The sequence below is a fragment of the Crinia signifera genome, chromosome 4, assembly GCF_055691185.1.
Source record: "Crinia signifera chromosome 4, ASM5569118v1, whole genome shotgun sequence".
Classification (NCBI taxonomy): Eukaryota; Metazoa; Chordata; class Amphibia; order Anura; family Myobatrachidae; genus Crinia; species Crinia signifera.
In genome coordinates, this window is record NC_139220.1 from 298,295,231 (window position 1) to 298,311,069 (window position 15,839).

Consider the following 15,839-nt stretch of genomic DNA (forward strand, 5'->3'; position numbering starts at 1 on the left):
ATGTCCATGATCATAAAGCCACACCCCCAATTTGACACTGTTGGGGCATAGCTGTTGGCGACGACACCTGTCCCTCTGCATGCGCACCGTGTCTATTTTCCTCTGCTCCACTAAGCAGAGCAGCAACTGGCAGGGTGGTCTCCAAACTGCCCCCCAATCGTGGGCTGTCAGGACAGTTGGGAGGTATGGATCATAAAATAACTTTAAAGTGAAACCCAAGTCTGCATTCAGCTACCAAGGACAATTCATAGAACAACAATAAAGGCCTCTTCGAAGGAGCTACGCCGCAGTTAATTTATAATATAATAAAACAGGATTCAAGCAGAGCCAGATTAGAAGTGGGGTTGAAGGAGCTGCAGCTCCAGGCCTCCCAAACAATCAGACCCATCATCCTGGGAGCACAATGATGATCTTGTTCAATATGAGTAAAACAGTTGGGCAACAGTCTTTTCTATTCTTAAGGGGAGATGTGGAAAACCTTCTTCAGAAGACAAGTGGAGATGTTGTCATAGTAACCAATCAGCTTTTAGCTGTTATTTATCAAGTACATCTTATAATGACAGCTAGAAGCTGATTGGCAGAGCCATAGCCAGGAATGTGCAAGGTGTGCCGTCACAGAACACAGAGCTCTGGGGGCAGCACTGTCGCTGTTCCACACACAGCTCTTGCTTCTGCGTAGAACCCTGCAGCCAGGATCACAGACTGTAAAGGACACTTTTGGCAGGCACTCTGCACGGTCTACAGATGCTTATATGTTGGCCTATTGATAACGGGTGCAGTGTGTGTGGTGCACCCAAGGGCACACAGCACACACCCTGCACCTATATTTTCCAATACTTGCTCATGTGCAGTAGACTCTGGGACAGTGACCCCAGTGCTCAAAATCTACAGCGCTGCCGGCTATAGAAGAGGTGGCCCAGGCTGAGTGTGCACACAGGCCTCCTCCTCTCTGGAAGTACCTTAACTGCATCCATAGGATGCTTTGGGCCCTGCTGCACTTCACAGTGCTGGTGGTCTCATTTTCACCTCCTTGGTGCGATGTCATGAGCTCAGGTGACAGTGCCAGCAAAGGGTGAAAGCTGCCCTGTTATGCTGCTTTTGTTTGGTTGCTATAGGCAACTTCTCCACCTGCACCTCCATGATCCTGTACATCTCCCCATTTGCTTTAAAGCACAGTACTCTGCCTCTTACTCACTTGTCAATGGATCCCACCATGTAGTAGACAAGAGGGAACCAACAAATTGCCTCAAGGAACTGTGGATCCGGCCTGCAAGATAATCATTAAACTGTATAGACACAAGTGTTATTATACACAATGTACATAACTAATGCCTGTACTCAGACTACCAGCGGAGCCCTAAGTCCCGCCTGATCAGCTAGCCACACCTTTTCAATTCAACATTCTAAAGCATCACCAGTTCCGTGACAGAGAATTATATGTTTGGACTGTGCCCCCCTTTATAACTTCAGTAAGGAGCTTACATATTGTATTAATTACAATCCACATATCAGTTGCAGTACTGCTCACATTGCAATATTTGAAAATATTGCATCAATATATTTCAATTTGCAAGTACAAGATGAGAAAGAAAGCACTGTAACTGCAAATCCCATCCCTGCACTTCTGATGGTGCTTTATGCTGAAAGCAACCTGAGAATTTGTCTGTGCATGCACTGGCTACCTGTCTTCTATGCTCCTCCCCCTGCTGCCTCCACTGTTCTCTTACCTCTAGCTCTGTCTCCTCTCCTCTTTGCCTCCCCTCCTTGATGCATATACCCCAGCCCCCCAGTTTGGCTGCTGGCCTGGCTCCCTGCCTTCTCTCCTGTCCTTCTTAACCTGCACCAGGATTGGTGATGGGTGGGCTTCTTCCCTGTGACCTGGTCGGCTGAGGTCCAATGACGGTGCCTGTGAGGGCTTTCACTGTATCTCAGCTAACCACAAAGATCAGCTGACTGGGTCACAGAGAGGAGTCCACCAAACCCGAATGGAGGTAAGTTTAATTTAATTTATTGTCTACTATAACTATTTTTATTCTGTGTGATCAGCCTGTGGTGTAACTTGATACACGGAAGTCAGCTGCATGTCAGTATGCAAGAAGGGCAGAGCAGTAGTCAGGGAAATGGAGGAAAGCCTGCATAATGCCATCTGAAGATGGTATTATTATCACAATGCTCCATCTGGCATTTTTTTTTTTTCATTTTAACATTAGTACATTTTAGCAGATCATATTTCCCATTAGAAGTATACTTAAAATGTGCACATTTAAGGGCATGGATGATAATTTTCTGAATTATCCTCTGAAAGGCCCTTTCAGAGTATGAAAATATCTGTTTTCACATTATTTTAGTTGATATTGATAAATACGCCCCTAAATATTTTCTTTTATTACTAAGTCAGACTATGTTTGACCTAACCTTTGTGCAGGAAAAGTCTTCCCCTCTGATCCTCCACTACCTTAATAACCTACATCCTACTACTAAACCATCAATGTCTGTATTATATTTCCTAGTATACTGTAAGTCATCTGCTGGTGCTCACGGGTTCTCCAGTAGAAGTATGATGGGGCTCAGCTCTTTCTTGGCTCTGTAGTAGGCTCTGAGAGGAACTATGAAGTTATACAGCCCGTTTCCCGCTCTCTCCGCTGACACGATCACCAGCGCATTTCTGAAGCCGTATGCACGTGCATCTTCATAGGGGAAATGGTGGCAGCTCTTTGTAGGTAAGTAAAAAGAAAGTATATTAAGTCCATTATGTGTCAAGGTGGAAATGGGAGTGGAGAAGAATACGTAGAAAATTCCATGCAGCATTATATGGAGAACAATGGTTAAACCTACAATTTTTTTTCTCCCATTAATAATGTAATGGGATTTTATTTAAATAAATCATCAATCACCCATATTCTTCTTTCCCTGGGCTTATACTAGCAACAGTGCCAGACAAAGTATGCAACAGCTTTCCTCACCAGCCCAACATATCAAGGGCGGGATGCATCAAGCGTAACATTTTGCGTGTGATGCGTCCCACCAATGATTGCAAGCACAGCGTTATTTATCGTATGCTTGAAAAAAATAATTTCCTGGTAAGAGCTGTGCTTTACAATGGCAGGACTTCCAGGTTCATGACCCTGGAGTCCTATCTGTGCAAGAGTCAGCTGACGCATGCACCGCAGGGGACACTTGGAGCGATCCAGTTGGATTGGATCACATCTGGAGCTTGGTGCATATGGGGAAATGAAGTCAAATCTCAGAAAACGGCATTTTATGAGGTTTGAACGCAAAAGTCCCTTTCGCATCCCAACCCAAGTGACTATGGGCCTGATTCAGACCTGATTGATTGTCTGTGAATTTGCATGGCCAGTAAGCAGTTTAACCTCCGCCCCCCCTCCCCCCCATTGAAAACCCACCTTGCAACTAATGAGTACGCTGTGCGAATGGATCCATTCGCACCCAAGATAAAATGTCAAAATCCCATCGTAACAGGCTCACCATCTAATGATTTTACACTGGCCACAACTCATTGCAGCTACCATGTAGCCAAGGACTGAATACAGGTATATCCGGCCTGCTACTGACGTCACACACCCTCCCCTAACAGGCAGTAGCACTTTACTTGCCACTTCCCAAAAATGGGGGTGCCACATGACCATTCCCTCTGAATCAAACAGAAATAGTTGCAGAAATGGATCGCAGCACAGCCTCATACATGTGTACTGGGAAATGTACACATGCGCAGAGTGCTGCTGTGCAAAATTCCCAGCTGTGCGAATTTGGAGACGTACGATCAGGCTTTATGACCAGGTGTGCAGCAGGTGTAAAGATTGCAAAGTGTGTGGAAGGCAGCAATGTTGTAAAACAAAATACTGTCTTCTCAAAACAATTTGCTCAGCTTAGAAAAGATCATTTCGAAAATTGTTCTGGATCACAATCTATTCCGACAGTTTTCTCCCAAGAGTTTTCCTTCATGGTCATTATTTGCAGGAAATAGAAGGCTGTAGAGAATTACACTCATGTCCATCTTGCCATAAAAGCTACTGTAGTAACAATTTAGCCTTAACCAGTAGGGTTCATACTAAAACGTAGAATATCAGCAACACTATAGGCCAGTGGTTCCCAACCCTGGTCCTCAAGTACCCCCAACAGTGCACGTTTTCCAGGTCACCCAGCAGGTGCACTCATTATTCAGACACATTTTAAAAGATCCACAGGTGCAGCTAATTATATCACTTGTGATTCTGTGTGAAGACCTGGAAAACGTGCACTGTTGGGGGTACTTGAGGACCAGGGTTGGGAACCACTGCTATAGGCGGTATTCAATCCCCGACGCTATTTCCGAGGGGGGAAAGAGAGGCTGGCGCCTATTCAATGCTGTCTTGACCGACAGCACTGAAGAGGCAGATTGACAGAACGGGCCCAACTTTAAAATCTGTCAGGCCCGTCTTGCCGAGAACAGCCGTGATCGCGGGCGGATCTTGACGATCCACGGCCATTTACGCGGGCGTGCCCCATTTTCACTGATCAGAAGGTGGGACATTGAATCCCACCTGGCGATTTGCGGTCAAGCAAAACAAAAACTTACCGACAGTCATGACCCGATATTGAATATCCCCCTATATGTTATTTTCATGTGGGATAAAAAAAACACTTAGTTATTGCCAGTCATATGGTTGTATGACTCAGAGAGGCAGCCATTTTGTTTAGTAGTGAGAGCTAGGGGCCTAGCATGAGTGTATGCTAACACATCCCCTTGCATGCATCCGCACAAAGGAAGAATAATTCGACGGTTGCTCACTATCGAATGATTCTTACTCCATTCGTAATGAAAAGTAAGCCATGACTTAATCGGCCCCTAGGTTGCAGGATGTAATTTAGTACAAACACCGTATTGCTTGGAGCATGCCAGCCACCGTACCTTATCCAGTCGTAAGCAGCAGTAAGGACTCTTTTGCTGCAGTAGATGGCACAGAGTGGGTGAGCTACCAATGTATGGAGTGTTGGAGGGGTAACCCTTTACCCAGCTGTTGGAGAAAGGGTAAGAACGTGATTAGGAACATGATATTTTATTTCTTACTTTTACCTCTGTTCCTCTTCCAAGAAACCAACAAATATTACTTATCTCCTTCAAGGTGATTGTGATGCAGAGGGTCTGATTAAGGGTTCCAGGACACCCTAGGCTAATGCATACGCAGCACATACGCTGTATGTAATGAACATTATACAACTGATATGCTTCATCTTGGCATCTAATGATGTAATTATGTCTGTGGAGTGTAAAGGTGACTTTGACTTTCCAGGAATGTGAGGAAGTATCTACAGCTCTTCAGGCTACACAGATGGTGCATGTACATACTGTATATAAATGTTTTAGCAGTAGTTTCCATGGTCACATCAACAGTCATCGGTCAATGGCAGTGGTGGCTCCACAGTTTGAGCTGCAAACACAGTCCAAAATTCAAATAGAGGAGCCACCAACTGCCAGTGAGTCCTGACCAGTGATGTTTTCCAGTGTTTGTGGTGGCACCACATCTGGAGCCACTACTGGAAACAAGCTTCTTTAACCAAATTGTGTGGCTACTATCAACATAGAATGAATTAGAACTTAATTTTATTCCCTCACAACTTTATGTGATGGGTGACCCCAAGCCCTAGGCAGCAGCCCAATCAGCCTAATGGCTTATCAGGCACTGATGATGTCCTAATCTGTCCCATTGTCAGGCTTCTGTAGCTGGAAATATAGTACCTGCTGGCTACATACAGTGGAGTCAGCAGTTTAAGTTATATCAGTACACAAGAATTAAGCTAGAAAGGCCACTAGTTATTGAGGAAATGATAGGCTGCATTCTATGCAACATTGGTTAAACACATAAGATGGCTGCCCTTGCTACGATGTCTTTGAATTTAATTACTTTAGTCTTCACATCTTGTAGTACAGAATTGACATATTACGTACTCATTAAATGAGCCCAGCTCTTCATCTGACTGACTGGTTTCATCCTCTGATTGGTCACTTAGTAGGTCAAAGGTTGTGCTAGTGTCACCGTCAATGAGGTCAGGTACAGGATCAATGCTGTGCTTCCTTCTATGGGAGTCAGCCGGCGGACTCAATGTGTTCCCGTCAACACCCTCTGGTCGTCTCGACCCCTGAAGATCGATTGCAACTGTACCTAGAAGAGAACATATGGGAGCTGTGATAAGGGTACTCTACAAGATGCTTTCATGAGACCGTGGACAAAAAACACACATGCTGAAAAGTGGTCCCACCCTGAACAAAATGGTGGAGGCCTTTTTTGTCTTCTAAACTACTGTACAATGATGCCTTACAGATGAATGAAGATTATAATCAGTATATCAATTCTGTCAGCACTAGCCACCTAAATGTTGCATGTGACATGTGGGTAGGGGATGGAAACGCTGTAAATCGTGTTTTCCTTTGGTATTAATGGCTCTTTCTGTGAACATACTGTAAGAATGTATGTTTTAGCAGATGAAGCAGCTGAAGAAACGTAATTTTTTTTTTCTCTCCTTCCTATTTATACAAAAGAAAACTACAGCCAAATTGACAATTTCACTGAGTTTTCTTATCTTTTCTCTTACTGATGCAGCCCCTATAAGTCTCAAATGGTGATGCTCCCGGTCTTATTCTATTTATGTAGTAAAGAAATTCTGGTACTTGTTTCCTAGCACGGCGCCCATCGCATCATATACCATAAGCCATACAATGGTATGCGATGCGATGTTACGCGATGACAGCCGATGTTATAAAATTTTAAATCGTATACCATCGCATTGTATGCCATATACAATGGTATACGATTTAAAATTGTACAAGCACCCTAATGGGTGTTTTCAATGTTAAATGGGCCCCCTATAAGATTATTAATTGTATAAGCACCGTAAGGGTTGCTTACAATGTTAAAAGCACCCCTACGCCACCCCCACTATCAACGCCAATCCGAAGCATGGGGAGCACAGCGAGCCCGCGAGCGAACATGGGGAGCACATACTCGGTGGCTCGCTGCGCTCGCCACACTATATAGAATCAACTCCACGCCGACGTGGAAAGTGGGGGTATGAAAAGGTCGGAGGACACTTACCGCCGCCCCTCGCGGGCTCGCTGCGCTCACCACGCTTCGGGTTGGCGTTGATACTGGGGGTGGCGTGGGGGTGCATTTAACATTGTAAGCACCCATTAGGGTGCTTATACAATTTAAAATTGTATAGGGAGCTTAAATCGCATTGCATGCGGCTATATGGCATGCGATACGATACAATGCATAAGATGCCATACAACTGAAAATTGGGGGCGCCGTGCTAGGAAACAAGTACCGAAATTCTTATCAATTCCAAACTTTTCCAAAAGATAATACCACTTCTGTATGGTGTAATGGTTAAAGAAAGCAGAGAAACTACTTGTACAGTCAGATACAAATATAATGCATTACTAGTAAGAAAATAGAAATCCTGACTGTTAAATCCCAGACAGTCGGCATCCCGGCTGAAAGGGGTTATTCTCCCTTGTGTGCGAGCCACGACCCACAAACAGGGAGAACAGAATAGGTGGCGAGCGCAGTTGGGATTACAAAGTCGGACTAATGACTTTCGGAAACCCTACTGTCGGCGTGCTATGCCACACCCCATATGACAAAATGGTGCGCCAGCCAATCAACTCCCAATTGTAATTTTTCAAACACAGTTAGCAGCTGATTGACTGAAGCACCATTAATCATACACAACGAGTTACAGTGTAAATAGCATAAATTTGTTGATATACAGTATGGGTCCCTAAGGGCCAGATGTATCAAGCTTCAAAAAGTGATAAAGTGGAGAGTGATTAACTAACAACCAACCAATCAGCTCCTACTTTTCATTTTTCAAACCCAGCCTGTAACAAGGCAAGTGGAAGCTGATTGGCTGGCAGTTTATCACTCTCCATTTTATCACTTTTTGATGCTTGATACATCTGGCCCTAAATCTTTATAACATTGTTTCCTATTCTCAATTTCCCTCATACAGCTTTCCCAGAATTCCCCACACACTGACCCATGCTGGCAATAATGCTGTGGACTGGAAGTCTCGTCAAGCCATGGTAAGCAGATTTTGGGTCTCCCAGTCTCTGCATGTTCTCACTTTCTTTAAAACTGAAGGCCGAGTTTTCCTCCTTAGATATGTTGATGTAGAAGCAGGTGTCACCCGAAGACATTATATGAGAGGGGCCGGGATTCAGCAGGATGTTGGCTTTATCTTCCCGGCAAACACCAATTAAACAAACTCCATACCTAGAAATGATACAGGGATCACATATGAATCATGAAATGAAGACTAATGGTGTGTACATACGTTCAGATGTGCCTTCAGATACTATCCACGATCCGATCAGATCGAATCGTGGATAGTATCTGAAGGCACATCCGATTTGCATACAAGTCTGACTATATAGTGCAGATCTGCACTATATATTCAAGGCAGACAAGACTTTCTGCCTTGCGATACGTGAACGTGCATCGGAATCGGATCGGGATCTGAAGGGTTAAAACCCTTCCGATCCGATGTTGACGAAATGATACCCTAGAATATATCAGATGCCTTGTACCAACATCGGTGCCAGCCAGGGCTTAAAGTGGTCATTCAGAGATGAGGGAACTAATTTCTCTATGCCACCTAATTACCACCCCTCCCCCATTAGGCAGAGACAGGGCCAGTGGTAGGGTTTTCGGCATCCCCCTGCAAACTAGAACGGTTTTCTGTGAGAATGACTGCGAAGGGCCAATGTGGAGGTAAAAATGTTCCACCTCACTATTAGAGGTGGTGGAACTCATTTCCACCCTGTTCCCCCTCACTTTAACCCCTGGTGCCAGCCTACAGGTACATGCCATTAACTCGACATTGTATACACATAGTTACATAGTTTGTGAGGTCGAAAAAAAGGCAATTGTCCATTCAGTGCAACCTATATTAAATAAACGTGACTTAACTAAGTAATTTTAAGCTAGACGATCCCTTATTTAGTGGTCAATGTAGAACTAACCAGTCCCCTTAATGTACATTACCTAAGGGGTGTAATTCTCTATGTTTTTCTTTGCTAGAAATTTGTCTTGTCCTCTCTTAAATGGATTTATACTACTTTTGGCTGAGAATTCCAAATATCGCCCACCTTGTAAAATCGCAGGGCTGCGATCAAGTGTGAGTAACTTTCTTAATGTAAGCATGACCCCATAACATAACAGGATGCACTCATAACAGAAAGACAAAACAATGAGAAACGTAGAATAAAAGCCATGTTTTGCATGAACTTGCTGGTAATTTCTGCATTTTATTTGAATGTAAAGCAGTAGAATTAAAGGTAATTTCCTATGAGTAGGTGGGCCCACTCTTATCCTGCTTTGTGGTACCTGGTGGGGTGTCCACCCTCACCCGGCTTTTGTGTTATTAAAAGAACGACTTGTTCAATTCACAAAGAACAAAGACTCAAGTCAAAATTGAAATATATCGGCATTTATATTCACCCTTTCATTAATGTATTCTTAAATCCCACATTTTATTGCAAGAAGAGCAAACAACTAGTTAATTCTGACATTATACAGATGCTGAAGACATGATTACTGGTCCATTGAAACACCCTTGAGGAACGAACAGATTTATGATGATATGTCACAGATCATGTATTTATTATTACGGGTAATCATAATATACTGGTGACGGTGGAAAACATAGAGAAATTGCTCATTCCACTCCATACATCTTGCAAAATGCAACCAGATTTCCTACTGGGATAATGACAAATAATAAGGGGGTTGCCCGCAGTCAGATTCCTTTCATCTCTTTGCTTGTATGTTTCATCCTTATATTTTTATTAATGACATTTGCATTATCTTTGGCCTTCCTTCTGTGATCCTCATTCAAGGTTTTCCATAATCGGGGTAATTGGTTTAATTTTAACACCTTAAGATCAGACATAATAAATACAATTCTATCCAGAGAACAGACTGTGTCGACATTCGGTAAAAAAAAAAAAAGTGAAAACCCAATGTCGACCTGTGTTGACCTAATGGCCCGGTCGACCGAACCCCATGTCGTCATTCATGCATGTCGACCTAGTGGTGTCTATCCAATGATCCATGCCAAGTGGAATATGATGATCCTTCACGGAGAAATAATGCAACACAGACAATGCAACAAACATGAGGGTGTCCAAGCGGTTGGCACTTACTTCTTGTGGGCATGGAAGGAGGAGTATGTGAAGCTCTTCCCCTCATATTCTCCAAAGAATTTACTCTCACTGAGCCGTATGTGGTAGATTTCGTTAGCGGAGCACCGGCTGTAGTTTTTCTGCCATTGGTCAGGTGAAGTGGGGTTATCTCTGAGCGTGATAAAGTAAAAAAAAAAATATTTATATATTTTAATGAGGGTATAGAGATGTAGGGTCAGATTCTCTAAGCTTCAAAAGTGATAAAATGGAGAGTGATAAACAGCCAGCCAATCAGCTCCGACCTGCCATGTCACAGACTGTGTTTGAAATATGTCAGACAGGAGCTGATTGGCTGGCTGTTTATCACTCTCCATTTTATCACTTTTGAAGATTAGAGAATCTGGCCCTGAGTCTCATACATCCGGCTTCTCTTCCTGGAGACTCCCGGCAGCTCAGAGAGGTATAGCCAACAGTCTTTTTCTTGTCTAAATTTTGCATCATATTCATATCGCAAAACACCACTTAAAGGTCCTGATTCAGGTTGGCTCAGTAAGCTGCGAAAATCGCAGCTGTAGGAGAACACATCCCCTTGCAGGCCTCCGCTGGCAGGATAAATAATTACATGTAGCCGACCATCCAATGATTTCTCCTGCCGTCACAAATAAAAGTCAGTGAAAACTACGCTACGACGAAGATGGGGTGGCCTCCCGCGTACCCATGGGAACGCCAAGCATTTCCAGGGGACACCCAAAATGCATGATGTTCCCATGCGCCAACAGGACTCCTGGTGCATAGCTAGGGAACATGTTTGGACTGATGGTGGTCACATATCAAGGAATATACAAGATCTGTCTTTAACAACAACAAAAAAACTAAAACCTTGTGTTGACCACTGTTTTTGTCAGCCACCGTATGTTGACCTTTTGAGCCGGTCAACCTTAGCCTCTGTTAATCTTTCTTTTGTTGACCGTCTTGTAACTATTGACCTAATGCATGTTGATGTACAGTATTATACTACTGTACATCCTACAGTACTGTGGCATGGGGCAGATATAGGGGAACTGTGTCAGGCTGTATTGTTGCTGTACAGTACATCCAGGTGTAGGAATGTGGTACTGTTGCCCATACCAACCAATCAGTTATCATTTATCTAGCGCACTCTAGAAGATCATAGACACAATCTGATTGGTTACTATGGTCAACAACAGTGCAAAGGCTTTCTGGGAGGAACAGTTTTCCCCTTTTCGCCCCCTTAGGTGTAGCAATTAAAAAAAATCCCTGCTTAGTGGGAGGCCACAAATAACTGTCACATTTTCAAGACCACCCAGCAGTTCACATGCGAACCAATATAATTATGAAAATCTACAGACCAAGAGATGTGCTTTGGTATATGTACCATGCTCAAACAGCGGCATCATAGAAAATAGTCACCGATAAGCGTTGTGCTCCTGTTATTAATATATAGATAACCCTGACTGTACATTTTACTCCAGTGCTAAGCCTGTAAGCCAGACCAGAGAATCAGGCCACACAACAGAGGCAGAACTCTGGGAGGCAATGGAGTCATCTGCCGCCGGGCTCCTGCTCCCAAGGGGGCACGTCTCCACCCCTGCAAGTTTAAATCAGTTAATTGAAAGCCATCAATATCACTTCTGTGGCTGAGTTCTGAGAAATATGTGTGTATTTCTAAGGAGAAAAAAAAACAACAAGATACCTACAGTAGCACAAAGTAAATACAGCAGAAGATGAGGGATTGGGAGCTTGGCGTTCTAGGCGTAAGTTATGGGTATTACTTACTGGCCACGGGAGGTGTGTATCAGCAATGTGATGAGGGTAGATGTCGCCGGGCAAACACAGTTGAGCGCCAACATGGCATACTTAAATTCTTCTTCACAGACCACGTGATCTAAGGAAGATGAAATATTGAATACATCAGGAGCTTGTGTGGAACTTGTGTGGAACTGTGCAGGAAGGAGGCAGATCCATCTTACACCAAAAACTCTCCTGTCATCTGTTTTATTACGGTGGTAAATGCTATAACTGACATTCTAGAATATTCCAGATAACATCTGTGCATGTTCTACAGGTGATAACTACAAATATGCCTATTATTCTACTGCAACGATGTCAAACTCATGGCCCTCCAGCTGTTGTGAAACTACACATCCCAGCATGCCCTGCCACAGTTTTAGCAATCCATTATATAAAATCTGTGGCAGAGCATGCTGGGATGTGTAGTTCTACAGCAGCTGGAGGGCCATGAGTTTGACACCACTGTTCTACAAATTTTTACCATGCGGTAAAGACAAGCCGGACACGCAGTACGTTTTGTCCCGTTACCTGCAAATTTGATATGAAATTTGTTTTCTGGTTTAAGTATCTGAACATAAAGAGGGCAGTTGGGTGCAAAGTCTTTCACAGCCCAGGCGCGGAGTATAGTCTGGTGATCCTGGGTGAGCAGAAGAAAACAATACAGTTAAACAGGTTCCATCTTGGTATAGTAACTGGCACATACAGTAGCATCCCCCAGTAGCCACAGAAAGAAGATAGGACTACAGAAATAGATGAATTGACCACTAGATTTGGTAAGTGTGATTACATGAGCACATCAATTTAAAAGACGGTATTTATTTCCGTTACTCTGTAATGGGAGGAACAAAGTCCTAGACTAAGATTCTTCTGTGTCCCTTGAATGATGAGCAACAGCCACAAACCCCTAAATTAACACCACTAATCGCCACCCTCCTTCCCAAGCCCTTTTAGACGTACAGCTGCGATGCGGTCCGTCTCAAAGCGGTTGCTCAGAATAAAACAGGCTTCTGCGTCATCAATTCTAAAGGAGAATGAAAAGGGAAAGGAGAAACAGGTAGCCGAAATAGAGGAAAGAGTGAGACAGCGAGAAAGAGTGGAGATCAGACATAGCAGAGAGGTTAATGGGAGAAAGGAGGGGGTGGAGGGGTAGGGGAGGTGGCAGCAGTGATGCGGAGGAGGAAGGGAGAGAAGGATTAAAAGAAAATAAAGAAAATATTGTTAGTCAGGCAGGTATGGTGTAGGCCACACATGTTATTAGGACATATTGGGTCTGGGGTAGAGTTGATAGCAAAAGAAACATGCATGAGAAATATATCACACATATGCAAAGCTGTACACATGTCAAGATGAGTACACCTCCGCCTCGGCAACATACGTGCCTACGTCATCATCACAGTATATTTTCCCTAAAGCAGGGACAAAAGATCCACCTTGTTACTGAGATATGGACTTAGTAGTTAGAGTAGGACACTAGTTAGTCAGACTGGTGGTAAGAAGCACTGAAATTAGCCACCGAGGGGACACGGTACACTAATTTTGGGTCCATGTGAAAGTCTAGAATTGACATAAAAAACCTTGACCTTTTCATGTATTAACGTTTTGTCTATGTTGACCAGCGGTGGCTGCTACTTACATGTGACAGTGGGGATACCACTACCTCCCAGTACAAAGAAGATACAGTGGTCAGTCCAGGCTCTGCACCTGCGCAATAGATCTAGCAGGTGCCGAAACGAGCGCATGCGCAGATGCCACTGTGCATGTGAATACCCCCAGCTTCTATGGACTGCACCGACTGCAGCCCCTAGAAGCCATATTGTGCTGCATGATAAAAAGGGAGTCGCTTCCTACAGGAAGCCTGCTCTTGTCTTATCACAGCCTGCAGGGAGGGAACACCTTCCAATGGGACTGCCTTGTGTGTCTGTGACGGGCAGGTCAGTCTTCCAATAGGAAGTCACTGCCAGTCACAATGAAGCCAGTGCAGAATCACGGACTGCAGCTGGCTTCACTGACAATAAGAGGGTGGCAGATTTTACCTGGGGAAGGGGGGGGTCTGAAGTTCTGCAATCCATAGGTAAAATCCGCCACTGATGTCGACCTCATCCATGCTGGGATGGACTTAGACACCTTTTGACTGTAGACTCTTTATACTATAACTCTGAGGTAGAGCATTTACTATAAGGGCTGTCATATCTTTGGAATTATCCAGAACCTGTGTAACATATACATTCTTTAAGTGCATACTAGTATGACTTTTTGCCCTCTGGATTGGCAGAAAGTCTGAAACGGGCATCGGTGGCAGAACTGCTTCCTTATGTTCCTATGGAACATCAGCTATCTGTTTAACAGTCTTATACAATAGTTTTATTTTGTTATTCAGTAAATTATTACACAACAAGATTTTATGTTCTGGAATGAGAGTATGGTAAGAATTATAGGAGAGGATTATATATATCTATCACAATTATTGTAAATCTGGGACAAAACAATAACTAAAACAACAAAGGACAAATAAACCCCACAGACAATTTGTAATCCAGAGGCAGGAAATGCTGATGTCCATGTGCGGACACACTGCCTGTCCGCCCATAGCAAGCAATCCTCAATGGAGATGGAAGATAAATCTACAACAGCGATAATTAGATAACAGTGGTACACAATTTCTCATTCAGAAGTCTCCAATAAGATTACACATTGTACCATGAGCACTGAATTTGCGCTACTGACATTTAATTGAATGACTTACTTGGCTCTCATTAGATCCTGGTCTTTCAGAGCTGAGCCCTGCAGGTAGATGACCCGCTGGGACCACAAAGGAATTTGTAAGACCCTCCGCACTGGCAGATCCATTTCCGTGGGACACAGGAGGACGACATAATGGTCCTGGATAGAGAATGTGACCATAATCACATACCTAGTATATTATATGCAAGCAAAACTTCACTGGAATAAAATGTTATATACATTATGGAACAAACTGGTATAGTATTGGCATTGGTGACTATGAAAAGGGAATTACAAAGAAGTGTATTTGAGAACACTGTGGGCCAAATGTAATAGGGTGTGAGACTCAGAGAGATTTTGGGAGCCAGCTTCTAAGCCCACCCCCAGTTGGAGTACCAGCAGTCGGGATTCCGATATCGGTATCCCAACCATTGGCCATTTAACCACACCCACGGAGACATAGTACAGTACGTCATTCACCCATGTATTAATATGGGCATGCATTCATAGATGCACACGTGTGTCAGTCACAGGCACACTTGCCACACCATGCTTAGTGGGAAGAGGTGGCAGAATTTACAGCCCCCAGTAGACTCCATCACCATGCTCATCGTTAGTGAAGCCAGATACAGTCCGTGAGATTGCACTTGCTTCAGTGTGACTAGCGGTGACTTCCTATTGTAAGTCCTACCTGCTAGTCACCTGCATGACAGGCAGTCCCATTTGGAGGTGTTTTCTCACTCCAAGACTGCCAGTCCAGGCTGCCATAAGCAGAGAGCTGGCTACTTGTGGGAAGCCACTCCCTGCCTTACTGTGCATCCCTATCTGGCTCCTATGGGCTGCAGCCCATAGAAAGCAGGCCTTTGCGCATGCACAGTACCATCACTGCTACTGCACATGTGCCAAGTCCATTGCCATTCAACTGCATGATACATGTAAGGGGACCCTAGACAGTGGAGACAAGCCCTCCTACTTCTAGGTATAGTAGGAACCGCCGCAGCATACTATATGTTATAACAATGGCAATGAACTAAGGGGCCCATTCAGACCTGTTCGCACTGGTCTGGAATCACAGAACCCTGCAGCAAGAGCCTTTGGTGAAAATTTAATTCGAAGTGGCGCT

General features: G+C 44.0%; 1 protein-coding gene across 3 annotated transcripts in view; it reads right to left on the reverse strand.

Annotated features, from left to right (window-relative positions):
* The window catches only part of LOC146075674 (potassium channel subfamily T member 2-like), a 138,062-nt gene that overhangs the window by 15,333 nt on the left and 106,890 nt on the right, over nt 1-15,839 (reverse strand). For all 3 annotated transcript variants that reach the window (XR_014473611.1, XM_083185137.1, XM_083185136.1), the window contains exons 12-21: nt 14,739-14,875; nt 12,953-13,016; nt 12,524-12,632; nt 11,981-12,089; nt 10,205-10,354; nt 8,038-8,273; nt 5,948-6,161; nt 4,910-5,015; nt 2,540-2,712; nt 1,196-1,267 (exon numbers count right to left, since the gene is read on the reverse strand). Coding sequence is in view for 2 of the 3 variants with exons in the window: in XM_083185137.1 (XP_083041263.1) it covers nt 1,196-1,267; nt 2,540-2,712; nt 4,910-5,015; nt 5,948-6,161; nt 8,038-8,273; nt 10,205-10,354; nt 11,981-12,089; nt 12,524-12,632; nt 12,953-13,016; nt 14,739-14,875 (1,370 nt within the window). In the remaining variant the exon portion in view is untranslated. The remainder of the gene's footprint in view (nt 1-1,195; nt 1,268-2,539; nt 2,713-4,909; nt 5,016-5,947; nt 6,162-8,037; nt 8,274-10,204; nt 10,355-11,980; nt 12,090-12,523; nt 12,633-12,952; nt 13,017-14,738; nt 14,876-15,839) is intronic.